The following is a 27768-nucleotide window of genomic DNA, read 5'->3' on the forward strand; positions in this document are numbered from 1 at the left end:
AAAACATTTAAAAAGATAATTGCGACTTTTTATCTCACAATTGCAAGTCTTTACATCTGTATTTCTCAGAATTGCGAGATATTAACTCACAATTGCGTGTTATAAAGTCAGAATTAGGAGATATAAAGTCACAATTAGGAGATACAAAGTCAGAATTGCGTATTAAAGTCAAAATTACTTTAAAAAGTTTATATCTTGCAATTCTGACTTTATAACACACAATTCTGACTTTATAACACAATTCTGACTTTATAACACGCAATTGCGACTTTATATCTTGCAATTCTGACTTTATAACACAGATTTGTGTGATATAAAGTCATGATTGTGAGATAAAAAGTCAGGATTGCGAGATGTAAAACTCGCAATTGTGAGAGAAAAAAGTCAGAACTGTGAGATAAAAAGTTGCAATTACCTGTTTTATTTTTTATTCTGTAGCAGAAACAAGCTTCCATACTTCCCAGAGGCAAGAAAGCACGTGACACCTCTTAACAATGGCCTTATTCTGTTCAACATCACCTGTTGTTTACTGGAAAAGCCCAGACTGACCGCACAAACTTCTCAGATGTTCACGTAGGCCATGAGGCCTCAGACAATTTCTGCAATTTCTGTTCAAGCCCTGTGACGTTTCCTCTATTATAAATAATTGTTTGATCTTTCTGACATCATACATGTTTATATACCATGTTTATTATGCTTGACAACATTGCTGAAACAGAAGTTTGCACAACAAAGCAACTTAAATTCTAGGCCATTTTTGACCTACACAAATTAGAGCCCATAAGATCATTTATTGTTTTGTTGTTTGTTTGAGTTAGTAACAGAAAATTACATTCAAATATTACAAATAATACAGTAAATAGGGTCTTTAGTTTGAGAACTGTTTAATTTTTTATTTTTTACTTTGTCAGATACAGTAATAAAACAGTGAGTTTGGCATGAATGTGAGATCAGATGTGTGATGATAAGAACTTTCACTTCACACGTATCAGGTGACTTACATATATTCTCTAGTTTGATTTATATAGTCTATATTCTCTATTCTCAAGTAGTTTAACTGTTATAACACAAATAAAAAACCTTTTCATTTGTTTCATATTGAATCCATCTGCTGCCTGATCCCCCTCAGGGACTCGTGATTTGAGAGAGAGAAAGACTCGTAACTAATGATTCTCAACACACAGGTCATTACTTATTTGAAGCACTACACTTGCATATCTCTAAACAATTGATTAAAAAAAGTTCAAACGCTTAAAATTCACAGTCCCAAAACTAAATGCAATATTTAAAATAAAATAATTCACTTTATTTTTTCAGAATCTGTACAACTATCATTAAAATCTTTTAATATAAAAATACCTGCAGAGAGTAACCAACCCAAACACAGCCATCTGAAATTCTTAAGCAAAGACTGAAACACAACATAAAACTATTCAGAAAGGATTATTTACAAGAGCAGTTTCTCTGCACACTATTCAGCCTTCAAAATCCCCTCCAGCTCCAGGTTTACTTATCCTTCTACACAAGAGACAGATATGAAATAAGCAGACAGACAGTTATACAGGAGAACTAAAAACAGCATCGATGAATTTTAGAAATGAAATTTGAGAGTGTGATTTAGCAAAAAAAAAAAAATGTTATTTACCTTATTCTCTAATTCAGTGTCACTGGAGTCTAAATGAAAACAAAAATTGACATGCTTGGATATTTAATACATTCCATGGCATTTCATATTACAAATACAATTCTAGTCTATATACTGCCATAAGGTAATTATTTTATTCAATGGAACAGGTCATTTTATCATCAGTTCACTTGTAAATAGCACTTCTGTGTTGCAGTGATGTTGGAAACCCGACTTACCAGAAGAGCTGAATGTCCAGTAGAGAAACTTTATCATGCCGTAAAGCACCAGAGCAACAGCGACCATCGCCATAGAGTCCTCAATAGAAGGAGCACTGACACCTGTATGAACAAAACATCACATCAAGAGTTGCAGAACATTCTGACTGACATTAATATTCTTCTGGAAATTAAAATAGGAATCAGACTGTCATAAAGACTGCCACTTGTCACTACATACTGGAGTAACCTGTAGAAATAATCACTGAAAATCCCCACCATTGAAATATAGACAATTGAAGTGGACGTGAAATTATTCAGGTTTAATGATTGATCATAAACACTGTCTGAAAAAGATGTGTCAGTCAATGACAGTATCACTCACCAATCACACTGAGTGTAGCAGTAGCTCTCCGTGTTCCTCCGTCATGTTTGGCTACACAGGTGATGTCACCACCGCGACCGAGCCTCATCTTAGCCGAGTCCAGCTCCAGACGACTGCTCTGACTGAAGGTGCCATCAGACGCCTGTCTGTGACCCGTTACACCACCCTGACCCAGAGAGCGCGACTTCCCATCAGCCCCGGTGAACTCCCAGCCCAGATCCAGAGTGTGAGGAGCAAAACCAGACGCTTCACACTGGATCAGCAGCTCCTGCCCAGGAACCAGCAGAGGAAGAGGAGAAGGGTAGATGGAGAGAGATGGAGGCTCTGGAAACAAAAGAGGCAGTGATGGTTACTATTACATATTTTATATATATATATATATATATCAGACATCATATCTATAATAATTTATGCAAATCTGACTTGGCTATGGCAGGTTTAGTGTATTCAATCATCTCACCAACTATCTCCAGGTCCACGGCTACCTGAGCCAGCAGATGTGGAAGATACACTGTGCAGATGTAAGTTCCTGAGTGTCTCACTTGAGATTCTTCCAGAATCAGAGATGCATTTCCTGTTTCATAGAGACCTGTGATGTCAATATCAGCTCCGGTCTCTGATGTCTCTGCAAACCGATCGTTCTTGCCATCGTAAGCGAGGACCAGCCGTCCTTCACCCCGAAACTGATAACGCCACTCGACAGAGAATCCAGAGCCGTGAACTGGGGAAGACGGGTCGATCCAGAACCCACAGTCTAACAGAACCGGTTCTCCCAGTCTAGAGCGGACCAGAGGAGTTTTACTGGAGACACTGAGAATGACTTTAAGAAAGAGAGGAAAATAGGAAGCATAGTGAGCAAAGAAAGTGTTTAACCATCATTAAACAGACTTTAGGTATTTTTTTAATTAATTAAAATATAAGATACATGAACTGCAAAAATCAAATTGGAACGCAAATAATTGTTCAAATGAAAATGCAAATACAATTTAAAATGGCATACTATGTATAACTATGCTAAATTTGTATTCTTAATATTATTAATTATATAATATACATCATTATAATGTATTATGCAAATATATGTATATATTACTGTGTTACTGTATGTAAATGTGTGTAATATTATTTTTTTCTGCCAATAGCCTATATGAGAAATTTGCGCTCTTTACCTTTTGGCTCTTTAGAAGCTGAAGGCGCTCGCATAATATTAGACAACGTCAGCTGATCGTCAAGCCCTTGCGCTGTCACTGAGAACCAATCAGCTTGCAGGTAGACTGGACTTTGGGCGGAGTCAGTGAGAGCTGATGCCCATCTGACCATAGAGGCGTGAGGCATGAAAGGGTTAATCTCACACTTTGGTTTGTTCACAGAGCCTTTGGGAGGGTTCAGGACGGCACTACAGAACGTGCCAGCTGGATCTGGAGGAGAATAGTGCATTAAAGTTTAGTTATCATCTAATATCTGTTTTGTACTCTAGAACAGGCGCTATACAGTGTCATCTGTGACTGTAGCGTTGGATCTGGTTGGTTTAAATACAGTATTTTTATTTGTCAGGCAGTATCTTACTACTGTGCTATATGAAACATAACAGTAGATACAGACAACCAAGTGAGCACAACATTAAACAAAATATTCTTTGACTTTAAGATGGACTTTTGTGAGTTATTATTGAGATTATATCGTCCACAAATCTCTTTATAATCACATGCTGTATTAACACTAACCAGTCACATAGTAAACTCTGGATGGGCTGATGTCTGCAGGAGGATGAAGATCAGACATGGTCTCTTCACTGTAGGCTTCAGTTCTGATGAACATTAGAGATTTCTCTTGACTCATTGGTACTGAGAAACCTCCTCCATGACCGGGCTTCTCCTGCACAAACCAGCACTCCAGAACCGGACATCCAGAACCAGAAGCTGCAAGATAGGAGAGATAATGCAAGATTAGAAATATTATGAGAGTTATGTTCATTGGTCACACACACAATTTAATGTATTAAGCTGTAGTCTTGATTAGGCAGGCAGCAAAAACTTACCACGAAAACACAATGTAAATGCGATGATAGATATCTTGTATATGGTCGAAATCTCAGACATCGTTGCTTTAAATTTAAATGATATCTCTGTGCGGCTGTAATTTTTGGCGTGCAAAAGATCATTCGTCGGATTTTCCCATAATCTTTCGTGCAGGTTCCAGCGTTTCACTTTCAGTTCAACTGCGTGTTTACGCGCATGCGCTTTAACCGCATGAACAATTTTTGTGAAATTTGAAAATACTGCGACGTCGTGTGACATATTTTTCATGTATCATCATTTAAACATCTTTTAACCTCTCAAATATAAAAAAGCACTGAATCATACATTTCTCTAATACGTGTATTTTATCCTTTCTAGTCTCCAGTAGATGGCGCTCTGAGCCAACAATAGTAGCCTATTCCAAATTTACCAGTCACCATAGATGGTTTTGGGTTTTGCCATGATATCACGTGGTTTCTCGGAACAGAGTGCAGTTAAGGACACAGGGAAATACCAAATTATTGTATCTAGTATTGTGTTGACAACAGATAGCCGAACCTGTATAGCCGGTGTAGTTTTATGCATTGCATTGGCTATTTGAATATCATATCATGAAGACTATACAACTTGCTCAAAATTTATTTAAAGGGTAACTAAACACTAAAACAACCCTTTTTAGTTAATGAGCTGTAAGAATGGAGCTGTACAAAAAAGTTAGTGTGAATATATGGGTCACATTGCAGTCGCAGCAGTCATACTGGAAAAGTGGAGTACATGAAAAGTGCTGTAGCCTAGTATATGTCAGTTCCAAGCACCATACTAAATTTAAATGTGTTTTTTGCCTGTATTTATTATTAAGTTAGTTAATGGTTTGTGAACATAATATTACGGTAACCCTTTGCAACAAGGTCTCATTTGTTAAGATTAGTTAATGTATTAATGAACATAAACAAACAAACAAACAAACACATGAGCTATACATTTGTTACAGTATTTATCAATCTTTTTTAGATAAAAATAAAACTGGTCATTGTTTGTTCATGTTAGTTCACTGTGCATTAACTAATGTTAAAAATTACAACTTTTGATTTCAATATTTGTTTTAGTAGACTAAATGTTGGTATTAACATGAACTAAGATTAATAAATGCTGAAGCTATTGTTCATTCTTAGTCCATATTAACAAATTGTAACAAATGATAACATGAAACTTTATTGTAAAGTGTTACCATGACTAAATTATAAACAAGGTAAACTAATACAATGCACCCATGAAGTGAGTTGTAACTTGTAACACTATTAAAAAAGATGGACATCGGTTTATATTTTGTACATGCATTTATTTCTTTAATCAAATTAAATGTTCAAAATGATTTGTATACAAACTTCAATTAACCCCTTTACCCAAACCCACCCCATTTCATTTTGTGCATTTTGATTCTGAGTGGTATTGCTCAGTCTTTGTGGGTCCAGTATAAAAGTAAATAGGGAAATAGGGTTACAACCCTCCCCTGCTCAGACATGTTTAGTTTTAGGTGAAAGTTTTGAGTAAATGTTATATTATAAATTAAAAGAAAATCTGTTGATAAAGATGACACCAGCATGCTTTAACCTGATCAGAAAATCAGATAATAATAATAACCCTGAGGTGAAAAGATGACTTTTTATTTAGGCTATTTATTGTTTGTGTGTCCTTTTATGTAGCCTATGTTTTTTTAAGACTTACAACGTCGACTGTCACCTCAACACCTTCTCCTACAGCGAGAATATTAGGCCTATTATTATTATTTTTATTATTCAATGGTGTCCTCAGAAGCATGCATTTATCAACAAATACAGTAAACGATTATTTGGAACTGTCTGTAATTCCACTCTTCAACTATAAGTCAACTATAATATTTTTATAGACAATTTATCAGAAACATTTTTGACCAACCTGTAGACTAGTATTTTCAAGAATAAACAATGTCTCAATGCATTCTTATTAGGACAGTAATTAAGAGAAGAGAATATGTCTCATATATTAGATATACTCTTATCATACATCCAATACATCGATAGATTCTCCATACAGGGGATGCTGGAGCCCAGTTTACTATCGCAGTCTGGGCTGGGGAAACTCTGGACAGACGGCCAGTACGTTTTTCTTTCTTTTCTTATTTTTTAATTGAAGAAATATCAAAACAAACAACACAAGTGCAATGCAATACATTTCAAATGCTTGGGGGTGGTATACAGTATTATAGGAATACTTTAAAGAGTGTGGAGTGTAAAATTCTAATAGCTTTTTGTTTTTTCGAGGGCAATATTGACTCAATTTAATGCTTCATTTCATTTTTAAATGCAATAAAACATTTATTTATTTATTTATGAATGTGAAATTTATCCATCAAAATTAATAAAATAAGTGTTGTTTATCTTTGGAGTTTTATAATAATACAGATGGCCAGTCCATCAGGGCTTACACACAGTGTGACACAGACACATTCTCTCTTTCATTCATATACGGACAATTTAGCATCTCCACTTTATGCTATGCTGCAAGTAATTTGTGGAGGAAAACCTGAGCCCTATTATAGCTACATATTCACTTAATTAATATTTTGCTTTCACTTCCGTGATCAACCCAGTTAAGGAAGTACCTCATAGTAACTTGTGACGTTGAAGGAATATGGAATATCTATTGGCTGGAATTTCAGGGACTATTTAGCCGTTCGCTCAGAGTCCTCAGACACATTTCAGCAGTTTACAGGAGACAACCGAGACGTGTAGAACAAATATTCCTAGTCATTTTCTAGAGCGATTCTTACTGAAGAAAACTGTTTCTCAGGCGACAGCAAGGATGCGATCTGTTGTGCTTTTGCTCCTCGGAGTTCAGCTTGCCTATGCTGGTGAGTCAATTATTTAAATATGACAGTAGAAGCTGCATGTATTTGTAAGATTGAAGTTTGCCGAATTATTCTATTACACTAAAAATACCTCCATGAATGAACAGCCCATGTTGAGTCAAAGTTTCTTGGTTTTGACGCTTTCCAAAAATCGGTATTTACGTAGCTATGTTGAATATTTTAATGATTTTCAAAAGTAGGCTATATTAACATTGAACTTTTGTATGACATTTACATTTTGATAAATATGTATCCTTTACTGAAAAAAATACTCTTATCTGAACAATAATTATACTTACTGAGGAAAAAAGGGGGAGGGGGTGGAATTGTTGAGTATTCGTGTAAATTAAAAGAATAGCATATAGCTGACATAACATATAGGCTAATTGTTGTAGACTACCAAATTATTTGTTTGTTGGTTTGAGATTTTTTTGTACTAAATGTTTGTATTTTTTTATTGAAAAACACATAGCATTATATAGACATATAGCATGCTGTAGTTTGTTGTATCTGATGCATCAGTTTCATTTCTGACCTGAGAAATGTTTTTCTGCCTAGAGGCCGATGACGAACTACTTGCTAAACCAACTGAACGGTGGTCTACTTTTAATTAAAAATAACCCGTATAATATTTTTCTTTTTTCATGTATTGGAATAAAGCCCATTAATAGAGAAAATAAAAAAATAAATCCTGCCGTTTAAAAGAACCAATTAGCAACTGAAAATAAAGTCGCCTGGGAGAAATTGACTTCAGCCTTCTGTCCACTAGATGGCAGTATAAGGCCACGAATCAGCCCTTCCTTCCCTTTACAGTTTTGCTTTTTTCATTCCATTATTGCAGCTTTCAAATAATACATGCAGTAATACATTTTACTTTTTTTTTTACATTCATCTTTGCTTGCAGTGATATATTGGAATTTGTTTGTCTGTATATAACTCATCCACTGTTTACTGTAGATGCATGTCTTGTTATCTGTATTCTTGTGTTATATATTGGACTCAGAGATCCTTGGCCAATAAAGCTGTTTCTGAGTCAATATTTTTCTAATCAAAAGCACATCTTGCTATATTTTTTGTATAATAACTGACAAGGTTTCATTAAATGTGGTAACTCAGAAAACGTTGGGTTATGTTTTATTTTTGTTTCTGTGTTATAGTGTAATTTTAAATTGAAGTATTGATTAGTAATAATTAAGTAAATGTAATTACTATAGGGTTATGATGTGGTTTAGTGTTAGTTACAAGTAATTATGCAAAATGTACAGTAATTACTATAGTAACTATATTTAACATGACTAAAATAAAGTGGTATCAAACTTTGAATATGAACATAATTACACATGAAGGGGTTGTATTACAAATACAAATTACAAATGAAGTTTGTATCAAATTAAATATTGCATTATAGATAATTGTTTATTATGGAATTATTTTTTTTTAATAAAGGCTAATGATCAATCTCAGTATTCATGTAATTCTGATTTGTGTTAATTTTGAACAAGCTGTATGGAAGGATGTCTAATTTGAGACGATTACTAAAATTACAATCTCCCTGTTTGTGTCTCCGTCCGCAGGAACACACTCTCTGAAATACTTCTACACTGGTGTGTCTGGAGTCACTGGCTTCCCAGAGTTCACTACTGTTGGTCTGGTGGATGATGGGCAGTTTTTTTACTTTGATAGCAATGAAAAGAAAGCTGTGCCAAAGACAGAGTGGATCAGACAGAATGTGGGAGCAGATTACTGGGAGAGAAATACTCAGATCAGCATTGGCTCCCATCAGGCCTTCAAAAACAACATCGAGATCGCAAGGGAACGGTTTAACCAGTCACAGGGTAAGTCGGTAACAAAACCAACAGACAAAGCCAATATGATCAAATACAGATTTTAGTATTATTATTTGCTAGTGAAATATTTTTTCCCATTCTCAAAAGCATGTAAATGGTTAACTAGTGCGTAATTTAGTGAATAATCACTTATAGATTTAAGTACAGCCAGCTTTCCTTTATTCTGTTGATTGTCTGCACAGAATAATTTACTGCTAGCCCAAAATAATGTGAATGCCTCAATCATTCTTTTACTCTAAATCTCGAACTCCAACCATCCTACACCGATAAATAATGCAGCAATGTTGTTGACAGAAGGAAATGTCAAGGTCTGTTTGTTTCTTTTATTATTTTCAGTATTGATGGTGTGTTTATCAGTCAAACACTAATATCCATACAAATCCATTTAAAATAAGCGTACACATTCATTTGTTTATTTGGGTTTCAGTTTAGCATGTTTAGTGTGAGACAGAAGGAGAAGAGTTAGAAGAGAATCTATCTTTCTTTCTTTCTAACTAATCTTTATTTATTTCTAACTAATCTTTATTTATTTCTAACTAATATTTATTTATTTATTTCTTACTAACTAATATTTTTCTTTATTTCTTAATAATCTTTTTCTTTGTCTAATCTTTATTTCTTTCTAACTAATATTTCTTTCTAACTAATCTATTTTTTATTTTTAACTAATATTTCTTTCTTTCTTACCAACTAATATTTTTCTTTCTGTCTAATCTTTTCTTTCTTTCTTTCTTTCTTTCTTTCTTTCTAATCTTTATTTATTTATAACTAATATTTCTTTTTTTTCTTTCTAACTAAATAATATTTTCCGTCTAATCTTTCTTTCTTTCTTTCTTTCTTTCTTTCTTTCTTTCTTTCTTTCTTTCTTTCTTTCTTTCTTTATTTATAACTAATATTTCTTTTTTTTCTTTCTAACTAAATAATATTTTCCGTCTAATCTTTCTTTCTTTCTTTCTTTCTTTCTTTCTTTCTTTCTTTCTTTCTTTCTTTCTTTCTTTATTCATAACTAATATTTCTTTTTTTTCTTTCTTACTAAATAATCTTTTTCTTTCTAACTAAATAATATTTTCCGTCTAATCTTTTCTTTCTTTCTTTCCTTCTTTCTTTCTTTCTTTCTTTCTTTCTTTATTTATAACTAATATTTCTTTTTTTTCTTTCTTACTAAATAATATTTTCTTTCTTTCTTTCTTTCTTTCTTTCTTTCTTTCTTTCTTTCTTTCTTTCTTTCTTTCTTTCTTTATTTATTTATAACTAATATTTCTTTTTTTTCTTTCTAACTAAATAATATTTTCCGTCTAATCTTTTCTTTCTTTCTTTCTTTCTTTCTTTCTTTCTTTCTTTCTTTCTTTCTTTCTTTCTTTCTTTCTAACTAAATAATATTTTCCGTCTAATCTTTTCTTTCTTTCTTTCTTTCCTTCTTTCTTTCTTTCTTTCTTTCTTTCTTTCTAACTAATCTTTATTTCTTTCTAACTAATATTTCTTTCTTTCTTTCTTTCTTTCTTTATAACTAATATTTCTTTTTTTTCTTTCTTACTAAATAATCTTTTTCTTTCTAACTAAATAATATTTTCCGTCTAATCTTTTCTTTCTTTCTAATCTTTTTTTCTTTCTAACTAATCTTTATTTATTTATAACTAATATTTCTTTCTTTCTTTCTTACTAACAAATATTTTTCTTTATTTCTAAATAATCTTTTTCTTTGTCTAATCTTTCTTTCTTTCTTTCTAACTAATCTTTATTTATTTATAACTAATCTTTATTTATTTATAACTAATATTTCTTTCTTTCTTACTAACTAATATTTTTCTTTATTTCTAAATAATCTTTTTCTTTGTCTAATCTTTCTTTCTTTCTTTCTTTCTTTCTAACTAATCTTTATTTCTTTCTGACTAATCTTTATTTCTTTCTTTCTTTCTTTCTAACTAATCTTTATTTCTTTCTGACTAATATTTATTTCTTTATTTCTTACTAACTAATCTTTATTTCTTACTAACTAATCTTTATTTCTTTCTGACTAATATTTCTTTCTTTCTTTCTTTCTTTCTAACTATTATTTTTCTCTATTTCTGAACAATCTTTTTCTTTGTCTAATATTTCTTTCTAACTAATCTTTATTTCTAATATTTCTTTCTTTCTTTCTTTCTTTCTTTCTAATATTTCTTTCTAACTAATCTTTATTTCTTTCTTTCTTTCTTTCTTTCTTTCTAATATTTCTTTCTAACTAATCTTTCTTTCTTTCTTTCTTTCTTTCTTTCTAATATTTCTTTCTAACTAATCTTTATTTCTAATCTTTCTTTCTTTCTTTCTTTCTAATCTTTCTTTCTTTCTTTCTAATCTTTCTTTCTTTCATTTTTTATCTTTCTAACTAATCTTTCTTTCTTTCTTTCTTTCTTTCTTTCTTTCTTTCTAATCTTTCTTTCTTTCTTTCTTTCTAATCTTTCTTTCTTTCTTTCTAATCTTTCTTTCTTTCTAATCTTCTTTTCTTTCTAACTAATCTTTATTTATTTATAACTAATATTTCTTTCTTTCTTTCTTACTAACTAATATTTTTCTTTATTTCTAAATAATATTTTTCTTTGTCTATCTTTATTTCTTTCTAACTAAAATTTCTTTCTAACTAATATTTCTTTCTTTCTTTCTTACTAACTAATATTTTTCTTTCCGTCTAATATTTTCTTTCTTTCTTTCTTTCTTTCTTTCTTTCTTTCTAACTAATCTATTTTTTATTTAAAACTAATATTTCTTTCTTTCTTTCTTACTAACTAATATTTTTCTTTCCGTCTAATATTTTCTTTCTTTCTTTCTTTCTTTCTTTCTTTCTTTCTTTCTAACTAATCTTTATTTATTTCTAACTAATATTTCTTTCTTTCTTTCTTTATATTATTTTTCTCTATTTCTGAACAATGTTTTCTTGGTCTAATCTTTATTTCTAACTAATCTTTATTTATTTATTTATAACTAATATTTCTTTCTTACTTACTAACTAACTAATATTTTTCTTTATTTCTAAACAATCTTTTTCTTTGTCTAATATTTCTTTCTAACTAATCTTTATTTATTTATTTATAACTATTTTATTTATTACTAACTAACTAATATTTTTCTTTATTTCTAAATAATCTTTCTTTGTCTAATATTTCTTTCTAACTAATGTTTCTTACTAACTAATATTTTTCTTTCTTTCTAATCATTTTTTCTTTCTAATATTTTCTTTCTTTCTAATTTTTTCTTTCTTTCTAACTAATATTTTTCTTTCTAATCTTTTTTCTTTCTTTCTTTCAACTAGGCTAATCTTTCTTTCTAACCAATATTTCTTACTTTCTTTCTAATGAATCTATCTTTCTTTCTAACTAATCTATCTATCTTCATCTGTCTATCATCTATCTCTTATCTATCTAATCTTTTCTTCCTTTCTAACTAATATTTCTTTTTTTCTAAATATTTATTTTCTTTCTAACTAATCTTTCTTTCTTTCTTGCTAAATATTTATTTTCTTTCTATCTAATCTTTCTTTCTTTCTTGCTAAATATTTATTTTCTTTCTATCTAATCTTTCTTTCAAACTCTTTCTTTCTTTCTAACTAATATTTCTTTCTTTCTTGCTAAATATTTATTTTCTTTCTATCTAATCTTTCTTTCTAACTCTTTCTTTCTTTATAAATAATTGAAACAAACAAATTACAAAGAGAAGCACAAATAAATACAATAGAATAAAGATACAACTGAAATAAAGAGTACATTTTTTCAGGTAGATCTAACAAAAATGTTCAGGAACATGAATACCATCAACTATAATTATTACAATATTATTACACAATTATAACAAATTATTAACAATTAAAACTATTGACTTTTTTCCCCAAAAAATGTTTTTTTATTAATATTTATGACAGACTGCTGCATATTTATTAATATTTATATAGCCTTGTTATAGTAGTGTGTAAAAGGCTCTGTGTTGTTTATTGCTGATCACGCCTGCCGTAACCTCATTTTCCCCTGAACTTTGTCAACCTGGCTAGTGCTAAAAAAAATGTTGTCTCCTAATTTATAATATCATAATTTGATATATCATAATTCACTTGCTGACAGTCTACAATGAAACAAATCATAAAGCAAATATAAACAGTTAGAAAAATATTTAAATTAATATTAAATTCATAAGGTATATTTAAAAGTATTATACAATGATTCAAATCTCATTTCGGAAACAAAAGTTCTCTCTACCGCAACCGGCCTTAAATGATTGCGGTATATGAGAATGGTGTTACGGAGGATGAGGTACCTTGTTATGTTTTGCGAACAATACAGAAGCCATGATGACTTTTTTACTCAGTGCATATAATTAGACATTAATGAGGTACAATTTTATTTAAAAAAAATTGTAAATCTAACAATTTTCTAAATGCAGAACACGACTTGTGTCGGGAGTGATAATCAATATGTCATGTACACATTTTGACAAGCGAATATTTAACATTTAATTGGAGAAATATAAAGAGATCTTGGTAGCCATCTTGAAGGAACTGGCCCACGTGTTTCTTCATTCAAAATCAAACTTTATTTAAATTCTGAATGTGCGTTTAAACAGTCCTCGAAAAAAGATGCGGAGGATGAGAACATCAGTCATGGACACATCATTTTCCTACTTTTTTTGTTATTATTATACATGAATTTTCTGTTAATTATTTTTCTGTCATCTGAAATAATCTAGTTGAACATCCATTCATTTTTTTCTGATTTTTATTTTATTTTAATTTGTTTAAATAACAACATAACATACATTCAGTTAAGCTGGATGCATTACAGTAGTGAGAATTTTTGCAGAAATTGCAGTGAAGTAGAAAAAAAATATTCCCATGTTGAAATTACACATTGTGCAAGGTAGAGATCAGTATTATCTTTATTGTGATGCTTTTTTATATTACTAAATAACATGTTTAATATTTAAAATAATTAGTGCCGTGTTGTTTTAATGGTTTCGTGAAAATCACCCATCTAATCAACCAATCAATCTAATCAACTCCACTCCAACTTCCATTTTTTGCGAAAGATGGATAAAAAGGTCCAAGAGAAACAAAAACCTTGAAAAAATTATATATGACCCCGCCAAATCCTGTCCGAATCACAGATGCCGATTCACACGGGACTAATATTATCACAGGACCTCGTGTTCAGTGTAATATAGTAGATCAAGGCAAGTGTTTAATGCATAGATTCAGTCAGGATAGGTGACTGTACAGAAGCACACGACGAAGGAGATATATTTAAGGAGACTTTAAATATAGTAATCAAAACAATAAACTGAAGAATTAATGAGGAGGAACATAACCATAATCACCGACATTAAACAAAGCTAGACGAAATAATTATAATGAACAGACAGAAACACACCTGAACTGAACAAACAAAATCAATGAGAAACCATAGTGACAAACAAGGAGAGAACTGAACTAAACTAATTAACAGAGTGAACAAAGATGAACAGAGAAACAGAGGCAAAAACAAACTCAAAACCTGACAGTTTTAACATCTGTTCAGATTTAAATACCGTATGTTATCCTGTTTAAGATGATTCATTTTACTGACTATCTTTTCCAATCAGACTAACAGTTTCCCCACAGCACATGATAAAAACTCTCAGAAATCCCATAATACTGACAGAATGTTCAAACGACTGAGTCTGTTCAAACTCCAATTATTTCACAGAAATCTGCAGTGACCAATAGATACACGCCGTTATGTGTATTACGTTTGTGTCTATCACAGTGTAGACTTTCCATTGGATTCTGTTGTTTTTATACTGAGCTAATGATATTTTCTATAGGCTACCTTTAAAACCTAAACTTAAAGGGTTAGTTCACCCAAAAATGAAAGTTTTGTCATTTACTCACTCTCATGTCGTTCCAGAAGAATATTTATGCTTTCTTATAAGATAACCATCGTTTGGCCAAATCCTAAGGCAGAATCACTTGCGTCTTTCACAGAGAACACAATCACATAATGCATCGCAAAATCCTCAGTGAAACAATCCATATAGTTCTGAAAATGATAAAACAAAACAGTTGCATAGAATTAAAAACGGATTATTTTACACAACATTTGTGTATGCATATTTACGTTTATTAGAGTATCACATTTGTCGATATGCTAACGACAAACTGAATCAATAGTGAGTTTGCACAGTCGAGCAGTGCTATATTAATGATGCACGTGCTCGCTGTCTATGTGTAGTGCATCCGAACCGGTCACTTATGAGTGTCCGTTTCATTCAGGACGCTGTCTATGTAGACCGAGATTCAGCTCGCTGTGTTTTAGATCCGAGTCCAGCGGAGCATACAGTGAATCAGAGCAGGACCGTTGAGCAGCGGCGCTGGTCTCTCTTATATGTGCTGTGTTAGACGCTGTTACTGAGAATCCCCACCAGAACTATTAACTACCTTAACCAGCAGCTCCAGCAACTAGACCAGCACTAACCCACAGAAACAAGCCAGATCCAGCGTTTAAACTCACGCAGGTCTAAGCTGCTCTCGACAGGGTTTCACTGTATCTGAGTGCGGGAGAGTGAGATGCAGGACCTCAGAAGAGAGACAGAACTCAGAGTAGTGAGACGGCACCAGAAAGACAGACGCGGAGAGACAGACGGACGGCAGATTCACAGGAGATCGACAGGTGACGGCTTGTCGTAGTTAATGACGAACTGTCATGATGTTTGAATGGCATTTAGTTCAGATGTCACGTGAGACTCCACAGGTCCCCCATTGTGTGTGCGAGGTTCAGACCCCGCTGTTCCCACGGCGATAAGGGCCGAAACAAAAGACTGATGCCCGAAGACTAGATATATAAAGACGGCGCACTCGTATTACTATGATTGGGAGAAAGTGCAAAGCGCAATATGGCAGAATTAGTCCCGCCTTCTAAGTAAAAGAGCCAATCGCCAGTTGGTAAAGTCATGACGTCACTGCAGCTGCTGTTAGAAGCTCCGGTTGCTATAGAAACAGTCCATGTTCTGAGACGAGCGTTTATGACTGCGCATGCACATCGGCTGATCCAGCCTGAAAAATGATGTTTTTGTCATGATTTGAGCGTTTAGAAACAAAATTTATGAGACAGTTGTTGTCAGATTTCATTGGTGATTTAAAATATGAAGTTTCATCGTAAGCTTGGCGAACAGCTTTGGAGAATTTGATGTTTCCCCAGTCTAAGAGAGAGGAGCTGCACTTGCGTGACTGAAACAGAGGCAATTCAAGGATGGCCGTCAGTGAAAGAGACTTTACTGATGCAGAACGCTGAACTGCTACAACAGCACAACATGTTTCCATAGTTACTGTACGCTCATCAGCTGACCCTCTGTAAATATTAGTAACTCTGTGTGTGTGCGTGTGAGTGTGTGTGTGTGTGTGTGCGCATATTGTACAACTATTTGTACAGAAAACTAACATACAATGTCATTTTCAGTTAGAAGCTGAATTATTAGTGGGTGTTTGCCAAAGACAAGGCATCACTGTTGTTATTGCTCATACTTCCTCTTCTTCTCGGGGGTGCGATGTTCCTCCAGTGGCGAAAAAGTGCCCGAAAAAATCCCATGCACCCGAAAAACTTTGACCTGTCATATCTCTGAGCGAGGATTTCGCAGAAACGTGCGGTTTACCACAGTTGAAGAGGCTGACAGGCTCTGTAAGAACATACCTCACAATGGGGTAAAAGTTGTACCCCTGGGGCGCGAGAGCTGCCTAAAGTTGCCCCATAGACATACTATGGCGAAGCACGGCCCGTGAAACGCATGCATGTTTTTCCTACTATGGTAAATTGCTTAGGGATTTTGTATTGAACATAAGTCTGGATCACAGTGTCATAGAGACAAGGGGGTGGGCTCATTTTACTCAGACGACAAATCAGTCTCTCAGGATCATTGTGAAGCTATCAAGCCACGCCCTAGCAACCATTTAGAGCACCATAGCAACAAGTTCCATAGACTTCCATTAAAAGAGATCAGAGGGATATCTCCCGACTGAATTGTCATAGAAACATGAGGATGGTCTCATTTGACTCGGGGCAGCAAACAGCCAATCATGAGTCACCTCAACACCTCCTAGCCCCGCCCTAGCAACCATTGTCGAGCACCTTAGCAACCAAAATCCAAAGAGGGATATCTTCCATTCTGAATGTCACAGAAGCATGAGAGTTGGTTTATGTCATTTATACTGAAAAGCAGCCTTTGGAGTTTCATCAGTGGCAGCTCCCAAGCAACTTCATAGCAACCAAACAGTGTACCCTAGCAACTGTTTAGCAAGACCTATATCTCTGCATCAGAACATCATATAGAGATGGGGGTTGGCTCTTTTGACTAAATCATGGTAAATCATGCTAGAACGTAGTAAATTGTGGTAAATCATACTAGAAACATGGTAAATCATATTAGAACTTGGTATATCATAGTAAATCATAGAACGGAGTAAATCATGGTAAATCATCCTAGCACATGGTAAATCATGATTAAATATGCTAGAAACATGGTAAATCATGGTATTATGGTAAATAATTGTAAACTATGGTAAATCATGCTAGAACCATAGTAAATCATGCTAGAACATGGTAAATCGTGGTAAACTATAGTAAATCATGGTAACTATAGTAAATCATGGTAAACCATGCTAGCATCGTGGTAAATCGTTTTAGCATCATGCTAACATCATTCTAATCATGCTAGCATCTTGTTAAAAACATATTAGCAACATGCTAATCATGCTAGCATAATGCTAATCATGTTAACATCTTGCTAGCAACATGCTAATAATGCTAGCATGGTGCTAAAAACATGCTAGCATCATGTTAGCAAAATGCTAATCATGCTAACATGATGACAACATGCTAATCTTGCTGGCAACATGCTAATCATGTTAGCATAAAGCTAGCAACATGCTAATCGTGTTACCATAAAGCTAGCAACATGCTAATTGTGTTAGCATAAAGCTAGCAGCATGCTAATTGAGTTAGCGTCTTGCTAAAAACATGCTAACCCAGTGCTGAGTTTTGCCTCTGCAAGCACCTCTCAACTTTTCTAAAGGAAATGTACATTCTAGTTTATTATTATTATTCCATCCTGAAACTCTTAATGATTGTGATCAATAATTCCTGTTGTTTTTTCTTGCTGAGCAAAACCAGTTTATAAAATGCTCTCAGTCTTTTGAGCAGAAACCACAATAAACCAATTTAACATAAATTAATTAATAAAATATAAATGAATAATAATTGATCATACTTATTTATACAATTATTTTGATAAAAATACTAAAATACATATGATTAAATAAAATATAATTAATAATAGATTAATTAATATAGAGGCCATTGCAGTTATTCTTGTGTTACTTTCTTGAAACGAAAGATAAAAACCCAAGTACTGTTATAGTATGCATCATTATTACATGATTGTATTTACACACACAGTTTCTCACAACTGTGGACGGTCCCCTGATGAAACGCTGTTCATTCATTTATCTGTAATTCAAGAAATCTCTTGCTTTTTCCCCACATATTTTTTAGTCAATCTCCTGCTCATCAGAAGTGTACGTTCACACACACGTACAGTAGAGGAACATTGATGTTGATCTGCTGAACTCAGTGTGTGTGGAAGAGTCTCCTGCAGAGTTCAGCTCCAGCTCTGCTCTCACACACACCGGACTGTCATTGTTAAGTAATCCTGAGACTGAGATCAGCTGATTCTGTGTGATTCAGTAAGACTGGAGCTCAACTCTGCAGGATGATGATGGAGTAGATTAAACACTGCTGATTTACACTGTTATTGTGGTAAAGTTGAGTCACACTTAAACCCTGCGAAGAGTCTTAATAAGTATGATATCCTATTTAAGATTATTAATTTTATTGACTACATCTTTTCTAACTGATTATACTATTGGTTTTCCAACAGCAGATTATAAAACTCTCAAAAATCCCATAGACAGAATTCAAACTCCAACTGAAACTCCAACTGTCAAAAAATTCAAATGTAACCAGACACACAAATGAAAGATTTTAATACGTAACCATGTCACTTCAGAAACTCTGCTCTCTGCTGTCGGGAAAACTGTCCTTTCTACTGTCTCCATCAGTTTAAACATAGTTGTGATATCCCGCCATATGATGCATGATAGAAACACAAGACGAGATGAATATGCAAACTCAAGTCAGACTTTACTCAACAGAAGCTCGCCAAGCATTCAGACATAACCAAACAAACCCAGAGCATGGATTCAAAAACAGACCTCAATAATCGAACAAAGATGTCTGCTATGCTGATATACACAATAGTAAAGGGATACAAGAGTGTAAAAGAAGGTCAATAGATGAGCAAGGATGGGAATTGTAAAAAATTCTGTTTCTGAGACACGGTTCCAGTTCATAACCGATCCATTAATGATTCTTTAAAAATAATTGATCCTAACTAGAATCAACATACATAGGCTACTAAACAAAAACAATATTATTTATGCCAACATTTCTTTTTGAATAAAAGTACCATTTATTAAGACAGAACGCTCTTCCTAATGTGTGTCTTTAACAACCAGTCAGTAACTGATTAAAGTCACACAAGCCTAAAATACACACAATACAGTCAACAACTGCTCTGAGCGATTCAGTCAGTGAGAGATTCAGTCAAACTGATAATTCAGAGCGGTTCATAATAGTCACTGATTCGTGAGTCAGATTACACTGATAGCGCAGTACGTTTGCTGTGGTGCTCTCGAGAACATCACAATAGAAATCATGTTGTGTGTTTATTTTCTTTGTGTTATTTCACATCTCTCTCATCATGATAAATTCAGACGATAAACTCACATCTCAGTTAAATAATAATTTCTTCTGCTGTGTTACTGTAGATTCAGCGGTTAGAAAACACTGTCAGAGTATTTCAGTGCAGCGTCTGTCAGAATCAGTGGAAGAAGAACCGACTGAATAAAATGTCTGAAATAATTCAGTTCCTTATTTGTAAGAAAAGAAACCAGCTCTTTTTTAGAGACAGAGGAGAAAAAGTGAAAACATTTGAGAAGTATCTCTGACTGCTGTGTTTGATAAACCAACAACAATTCACTCATTTCTTTCACAGAAATCTGTAGTGACGGTTTAATCAATAAATACACGCGATTATGTGTATTATGTTTTTGTCTATCACAGTGTGAACTTTCTATTGGATTCTATTGTTTTTAACCTGAGGTAATGATATTTTCTATAGGCTACCCTTAAAACCTAAACTAAAAAGGTTAGTTCACCCAAAACTAAAAGTTTTGTAATTTATTCATTCACGTCGTTCCAAACCCGTAAGACTTCCGTTCATCTTCGAAACACAAATGAAGATATTTTTAATGAAATGTGAGAGATTTCTGTCCCTACATTGAAAGTCTCTTCCACAAGAACTAATGAAGTTTGTTCTCGCGCGTCAAGCAAGTTCGGTTGAGCTTCTGTTTATGTTCGCTGATCAATGTTTATATGTGAATAAAAGACTGAATTAAATCTATTCATCATATAAAGCGATTATGTCTCGTCAGAAGACTTGGATTAAACAGCTCAATTCATATGATTTATTTTATGATCTCTTCATGAATGTTTTGAACCGTCAGAGTTTTGGGTGAATAGTCTTTCAATGGAGGGACAGAAATCTCTCAGATTTCATTTAAAATATCTTCATTTGTGTTTCAAAGATAAACTAAAGTCTTATGAGTTTGGAATTACATGAGGGGGAGTAATTGTTGTGTTTCCATGTTTTCTGGGTACTTTTCATAGACTGTTCAAAAATATCTTGTTAAATTTATGGTAAAAAAATGACAGCTGTCCTTGTCAGAAATTCCCTATTAAAATACTGTCAATGTTTCCAGTTTTACAGGATGCCTGCTGTATATTTTACAATTATAACCGTATATTTCATTTAGTGATATAATGTTAATATACTGACTTAAACTACCAAAATCTGCCTTTTCGCCTTAAAATGCCCTGATAACATCACAATAATACAGGAGGCACAGTAGAAAGGCACATGATAGTTCATCGTAAGTGTTGTAAGGCCTGTTCATAAAACATGGTCAACACTTGTATATTATAGACAGTGCACAGTCACACACAAACACGAAACACCGTCAGGGAAACACACACAACACTAAAATAATGCAATAAACATTAACTAAATAACAAATGTAACGCAAAACACACTAATGTACATTACTGATAACAAAAATAACAAGAAACTAAATTATTTATTTTAAAAAACAATCATATGTGATGTGTAATGCAGTGATTTCTGGGAATGTTCTTCTACTGTTTTCTTTACCATAAATTATATGCTAATTCGTAGTTTTTACTTGTAAAAAACATACATTTGACAGTATTTTACAATAAAATACATTTTCACTGTGTATGGTATTTATTCATCTATCTATATATTGATCTATTTTTCTATCTATCACTATAAACAACCACCCTGAATACCCTAGCAACCACATAGCAACAACCTAACAACCACCCAGAGCAACCTAGCAACCACATAGCAACACACTAGCAACCACCCCAAGTACCTTAATAAACCCATAGCAACATCCTAGCAACCACCCATAATACCCTAGCAACTACATAGCAACACCCTAGCAACCACCTAGAAAACATTCAGAACATCCTGGCAACCACATAGCAACCAACAAGAATGCCCTAGCTACTTCATAGCAACAACCAGGCAAACGTCTAGAAACCATCCAGAACACCCTAGCAACTGCATAGCAACCATGCAGAACACCCTAGCAACTGCCTAGCAACCACAAAGCAACACAATAGTAACCACTTAGCAACCATCCAGAACATCCTAGCAACAGCTAGCAATGCCCTTGAAACCAAACTGAACACCATAGCAAATGCATAGCAATCTATTTATTTGTCTGTCTGAGGACACAAATATCAGGACATGTCAAAACAGCTCCAGAGCCCAGAGGGGTAAAACCTTCAAACTTCAAGCTTTTTAAAATATTGTACTTCAAAATTCAAACTGCTTCAAACTTCAAGCTTTTTGAACAAAAAATTACTTGTCTAGTTTATAATCTTTTTTCTTTAACAGGACCTAAAAATGTCCCCACAATATCAACATTGTCTGCAGAATCTGCAGAATCACAATATTGACAGAATCTGACAGCTGAGAATTTGTTCCATATCAAAAGTAACCTTCTCTGTCTAGTCTGTCGGTGTCAGTGTCCTCTTTGTCTGCGATTTTTCTCTGTGTGAGAAAATGCAGTGGTCCAATCAGTAGTTAAGAGCCTGAACTTGCTTATAGTAATTCGGAAATTAGTGCACATGAGTGAAAAAAAATCACAGAAGAATGTCTAATTTAGCGTGAGATTTCTTTGTTGAGCGTGAGAACTTGAGATTGAGGCTGAATGCGTGAGTGTCATGCCAGATGCGTGAAAGTTGGCAACCCTGACACACACAAACTGGTTGTCTCTCATCAATGATCAAATGAACACTCATGAATGTCACTGATGATGGTCTGATATTGGCTGGTGTCTCTGTGTTGTGTTGTTCTCCTCTGTTTGGTCTTAATCATGAATCTAGTTCCTGTTAACCCTTTCCTGCCTGTGTTTTCTCCTCTACACTGCTGACGGATGTCGTCTACAGTAACAGAGCATCTGTAGCTGGATTGTGGGACATTCATTTATTATTTTTCTCCGACTGTGAACAAAGAAAAGTTGCTTTTCTTTCTAGAATCGAGACACATGCGACGGTCAAGAGTGAAATAGGTCACAGTTTCCACAGTATCCCAGATTAAAATTAAATAAAAGAAAATATGAACACATGAATCACACACAGGCTGGGGATTCAGTAGAATGAACTCTTGTAACTGTTATTATGATAAAGTTGAGTTACCCATCAACAGTGTGAAGAGTCTTGAGATTCAGTCAAACTGATCATTTAAAACACAGACCAACAGATTAAAAAGAGACAGTCCATAAGAACCATTTATTATCATTATTAGTGAATACACAGATATGCTGTATGATTTGTGAATGCTCTTTTGTGGAACCAGACATTACAATATAAATCCATGTTGTTTGTTTATTTTCTTTGTTTTATTTCTCAGCATCTGGTCTTTTTCTCTCATCATAATAAATTCACGATTCAGCTAAAATATTATTTATTTATAATTTTTTTATAGAATGGAAGCTAAAATACAAAAACAAATGTTCAGTCAGATTTATTTGATTCTGAGTCAGACATGTTGGGACTTTCTGATTGACTGGTGATTTTAATTTGATTGTGTGAATTGATTAATTATACAGATACATTTAATCTGTCTCTTTTCCTCAGGTGTGCACACATTCCAGTTAATGTACGGCTGTGAGTGGGATGATCAGACTGGAGCAAGAGATGCGTTCCTGCAGTATGGATATGATGGAGAGGACTTTCTGTCTCTGGATCTTAAGGAGATGAGATGGATTTCCCCAGTGCAGCAAGGAATCATCACTGTACAGAAGTGGAACAATGACAGAGCTGATCTTGAGAATGACAGAAATTACTTCAGCACTGTGTGCATTGAGTGGCTGCAGAAGTATGTTGAGTATGGAAAGAGCAGCCTGCAAAGAAAAGGTACATCAGTTCTTATCAGCATTGATTATAAAGCACTACATGTTTTTTTTTTTTTTTTAAATAGTGTACAATAGAATTATCATTGTAAAAAATAGTTTTGTCCCTTGAGGTATCTCATAATGCTGTAGTGTTCTTTCCTTCAGAGTAGATTGTTTTGATTATTTTAAGCAATACAGATCATGTGGTTTGTTTGTAGATATGAATTAAAATGTATACTTTAAATGACTTACTACAAAAGATCCAGGAAAAGCATATTAACCTAATCCCGTCAATTATGAACCGGCCAGAAAAGTATAAGCTAAAGTAGGCATTATGTGTTGTCTTAAGCTCAGTATTCAGTTACAGGTTACTGTACAGACTCCTTAAGTTAAGAAAAGCTTAGATTACTTGTGTGTTTATTTACTCGACGTGACAAAGTTTCATTGAAGACCAGACACTGCAGGAAGACTGACAGAAGCCCAGTTATAGATAAGTAGAATCTGGATAAGCTCCGTTTAGCAGAGATAGATAGAAGAATCTGATCTTCCTGTTATAGAGCACAAATCTCCGGTTCATGGCTGACCTAGAAGACTTTACTGTTGTCAAGCGTATCAAAATGCATATGTTTTACTAAAATAAGCTGACTGGGATGACAAGGAGCTCTGTCTTCGTTCTAAATATAGTGACAGTCTAGAGGAGAAATGGTTACATAGAGTGAATATACAAAACCTTATTCAGCTCCTGCTCTTGCTTTAGTTGAGAACAGAGCTGTTGAAGCAGAATCTAGCAGACACTTGTAGTGCTGGTATTATCTGGACACTTCTACCACACATTTACTTCTACCACATATTATACAATGAACTAAGACCAACCTTCACAGTGTGGTGGTGGTTTTGCAATTGTCTTGTTTTGGAAGACCTCATATTGTTTGGCATGACACATCTCTCTCCCCCCCCCCCCCCCCCCCTCTCTCTCTCTCTCTCTCTCTCTCTCTCTCTCTCTCTCTCTCTCTCTCTCTCTCTCTCTCTCTCTCTCTCTCTCTCTCTCAGTCTCTCCTCAGGTGTCTCTGCTGCAGAAGTCTTCGTCTTCTTCAGTGACGTGTCATGCTACAGGTTTTTACCCCAGTGGAGTAACAATCTCCTGGATGAAAAATGGACAAGATCATGATGAGGATGTGGATCTTGGAGAACTTCTTCCCAACAAGGACGGAACCTTCCAGAAGACGAGCACCATCAGAGTTTCACCTGAGGAGTGGAAGAACAACAAGTTCAGCTGTGTGGTGCAACATCAGGGCAAGAGTCTGACAGAGGACAAGATCAAAATCAATATCAGGACAGATGAGGGTGAGAGAAATGAGATGAGTAAACTACGAATGTAGTCCCTCCTGTGATCTCCACTTTTGAGTCTGTTTAGGGTCTTGACTTGACAGAAAATAAATCCAAAATATGTATTTTTCATTAAAAACTGACCAATGCTTTATTAACAAGGATGTTTATTACAATTAAGAATGAAATTAGGATGAAATTATATTATTTCTTAAAGAAACTATGGCATGTGAGTGTGTCATTCTCAGTCACAGCTTGGCTTCTTCTCTTTAACAAACTTCTTGACCTGCAGAGAGGAAACAATTACAAAACAAACAATAGAGCAAAAACACAATATGATTATAGCTATATTGTTTTTATATAGCTGCAGATTTTGAGTATGCTGTTAATATACACATGTACTACTGATCACAGTCACACACACTGTTTGAGATTTTCCACAGTTCTGGTTAGTAACATTATCAGGATCTTTGAGTAATCTGAAGTTTTCCTCTGATCAGGAGATTCTCTTCCCATCATGCCGATTGTTGGTGTTCTTGTTGCTGTCGTTCTGTTGATCGCCATTGGTGTCATTGTGTTTGTGGTGTATAAGAAGAAACAAGGTGAGGACAAAGTTTTGGCCATACAGAGTCTGAAATATTACAAAGAAAAGAAATATTAAATGTTGTTTGTGACTTAAACTAAATTCAAATTGCATTGCATTTGTTTGCTTCACTGATTGTGAAGAGAAATATATATAAGTGTTGTCAAATCGATTAATCACAACTAACATAACATAAAAGTATGTATATATATATATATAAATATATATATATGTATGTATGTGTGTATATATATATATATATATATATATATATATATATATATATATATATATATATTATATATATATATATTCATTAGATTAGATTAATCATGATTACTCGATTTGACAGCACTTATAAATATAAATAAAATATTTATGTTCTACTTTCATTTGTATTTGGTGTTCATTGATTGAAATTGCTGAACTTACAGCTCACTTCTATGATTGTTTTACAGGCTTTAAACCTGTCAGCGGTAAGTTCCTCATAAACACACATTATAAAAATGATTATAAAAAAACTTTATGACAAACGGCAGAACTCATCATGTGGTTAATAGTAGTATCTTCATACATCAAAATCCATAATGTAATGTTTGATAATGTAAAATAATACAGTAAATAAAAAAAATATTTCTAATGCAGAATTTATAAATATGATATGATATAGATCGAGTGACTGCTGTGCTAATCTAGTATTCTTGTATTATCAGTCTGATGTTTTAATTTTAATGTTGTTTTCTGTTTTAGGTTCTGATGACGGTTCTAACAGCTCAGCTCATCCACAAGCATAAAGACGTGTGTGTTATCATTCATCAGTGTAACTGTCTCTGTCATGTGAAATGAATGAAATGTAACATGTTTCTTCTGGCATTTCAGGAGTCTGGACGTGTGGGAGAAATCAAGTTAAAAAAATTTAGCTTGTGCTGCCCATCTTGCTTACAAAAATGCACACATCACACACACACACACACACACACACACACACACACACACACACACACACACACACACACACACAATGAGAGAGAGAGAGGAAGAGGGAATCATAGATTTCTGGGATTTATCTGTTTTATGGTTCTGAATTAATTACATCTAAAAAGTAATGGGTTTTTTTCTTCACACTTTCTGTTCATCTTAACTTTTTAATTTTACCATGTAGAAATACAACTCATTGATCACAGAACCTAAATTAGAAAATGTATATTTCTCTTTAGTGACAGAAGAAAACAAAGAACACAAATCATTGATTGACAGGGTTTGTAGATTTGAGAAAATTGATTTGTATGTTTGTGATGTCAGATCTGAACATTAGAAAGAAAGTATAAAGCTGAAGTGTTTATATTCTCCTGGGTAGAGCAGCGTCTCAGATCATTCTTTATGTCTATGTGTTGTTTCTACAGTGACATTATCTGTGGGAGAATATGAAGTAAATCAGGGGGAAAACTGCTAACTAGTCCTGGAAAATTGTTTATCTACTGCAACATTTAAATACATTTAATTAAATTTTAAAATGGTATAGATTGCATGATTTGTGAAATTTGTCTTTTCCGTCAATTAAATTAACCACTATTTAGATTTCACTTTTTATTCCTTGTATGGAATTATTGGGCTTTTTTGTTTGTATATTTCCTTCTTTTTAATTTCCTTATTATTTTTTAATTATTTAGATAAGCTGTAGTACAGAATAATAGTTGATTCTTGTTAAATAATCGTAGATGCTGTATTATGTAACTTTTACATGTGTCTGAACAATACAATAAAATACAGATATTTTCCTTTATTTGAGGTTTCTAAATATTAATTATTTACATGAATGTGTTTCTTGTATATTGGTTGCATTCAAAAAGTTGTAATGTTGTTTTGATTCTTTCGAAATAAATAAACCTCACAAAACGAGCAAGTGGCGAATGTCTTTCACACTTTTCAAATAGCAGAATTCATATTTTATCACAATTAATTAACTATTGAATGAAGATCCAAAAAGGTCATAAAGGCATAAAATATAGAAAAATTTAAAAAAAAAAAAAATTTTTTTTTTAAATGAATAAATAAATAAATATGTTTAGATGACCACCGTGACTGGTAGTTCCAGTTATCACAGAACAAACATTTAGTCCACAAGATAGAAATATAATTACAGGTTCAGTAATTTTCTATTTTTAAGAAGGGGAGACGCACTGTAAAAAGTGTGAATGTACAAATAGTTACATCAATGAACTATTTCTACCTGATTTCATGAAATAAAACTTGACTCCAAGAGCCATGAGAACTATTTTCTATTAAC

The 27768-nt window shown here is 33.5% G+C and overlaps 2 protein-coding genes across 2 annotated transcripts; one reads left to right on the forward strand and one right to left on the reverse strand.

Annotated features, from left to right (window-relative positions):
• Positions 1 to 867: 867 nt before the first annotated feature.
• On the reverse strand, positions 868 to 4458 carry LOC143701630 (tapasin-like). Its single transcript, XM_077195075.1, has 8 exons — positions 4266 to 4458; positions 3952 to 4146; positions 3397 to 3645; positions 2688 to 3047; positions 2228 to 2551; positions 1864 to 1965; positions 1646 to 1674; positions 868 to 1518 (listed from the first exon to the last, which is right to left on the reverse strand). The coding sequence occupies exons 1-8, from the start codon at positions 4324 to 4326 to the stop codon at positions 1507 to 1509; spliced, it is 1332 nt and encodes a 443-aa protein (XP_077051190.1). The 5' UTR covers positions 4327 to 4458; the 3' UTR covers positions 868 to 1506.
• A 2265-nt stretch (positions 4459 to 6723) lies between these two features.
• LOC143701632 (major histocompatibility complex class I-related protein 1-like) lies at positions 6724 to 27380 on the forward strand. Its single transcript, XM_077195077.1, has 8 exons — positions 6724 to 7135; positions 8707 to 8967; positions 23316 to 23594; positions 24623 to 24916; positions 25399 to 25500; positions 25940 to 25957; positions 26232 to 26279; positions 26361 to 27380. The coding sequence occupies exons 1-7, from the start codon at positions 7087 to 7089 to the stop codon at positions 26273 to 26275; spliced, it is 1047 nt and encodes a 348-aa protein (XP_077051192.1). The 5' UTR covers positions 6724 to 7086; the 3' UTR covers positions 26276 to 26279; positions 26361 to 27380.
• The last annotated feature ends 388 nt before the right edge of the window (positions 27381 to 27768 follow it).

The sequence above is a fragment of the Siphateles boraxobius genome, unplaced genomic scaffold, assembly GCF_051911475.1.
Source record: "Siphateles boraxobius isolate OS27281-9 unplaced genomic scaffold, OSU_SipBor_1 33, whole genome shotgun sequence".
In the NCBI taxonomy this organism is placed as follows: Eukaryota; Metazoa; Chordata; class Actinopteri; order Cypriniformes; family Leuciscidae; genus Siphateles; species Siphateles boraxobius.

Bases quoted from the DNA above. Each gene is read 5' to 3' on its own strand.
- LOC143701632 (XM_077195077.1), top strand. From the start codon at position 7,087: ATGCGATCTGTTGTGCTTTTGCTCCTCGGAGTTCAGCTTGCCTATGCT. The intron at 7,136-8,706 runs GTGAGTCAATTA...CTCCGTCCGCAG, and splicing joins AGTTCAGCTTGCCTATGCTG to GAACACACTCTCTGAAATAC. The intron at 24,917-25,398 runs GTGAGAGAAATG...TCCTCTGATCAG, and splicing joins CAATATCAGGACAGATGAGG to GAGATTCTCTTCCCATCATG.
- LOC143701630 (XM_077195075.1), bottom strand. From the start codon at position 4,326: ATGTCTGAGATTTCGACCATATACAAGATATCTATCATCGCATTTACA. The intron at 1,966-2,227 runs GTGAGTGATACT...TTGTTCATACAG, and splicing joins TGCTACACTCAGTGTGATTG to GTGTCAGTGCTCCTTCTATT. The intron at 1,675-1,863 runs GTAAGTCGGGTT...GTTTTCATTTAG, and splicing joins CTGGACATTCAGCTCTTCTG to ACTCCAGTGACACTGAATTA.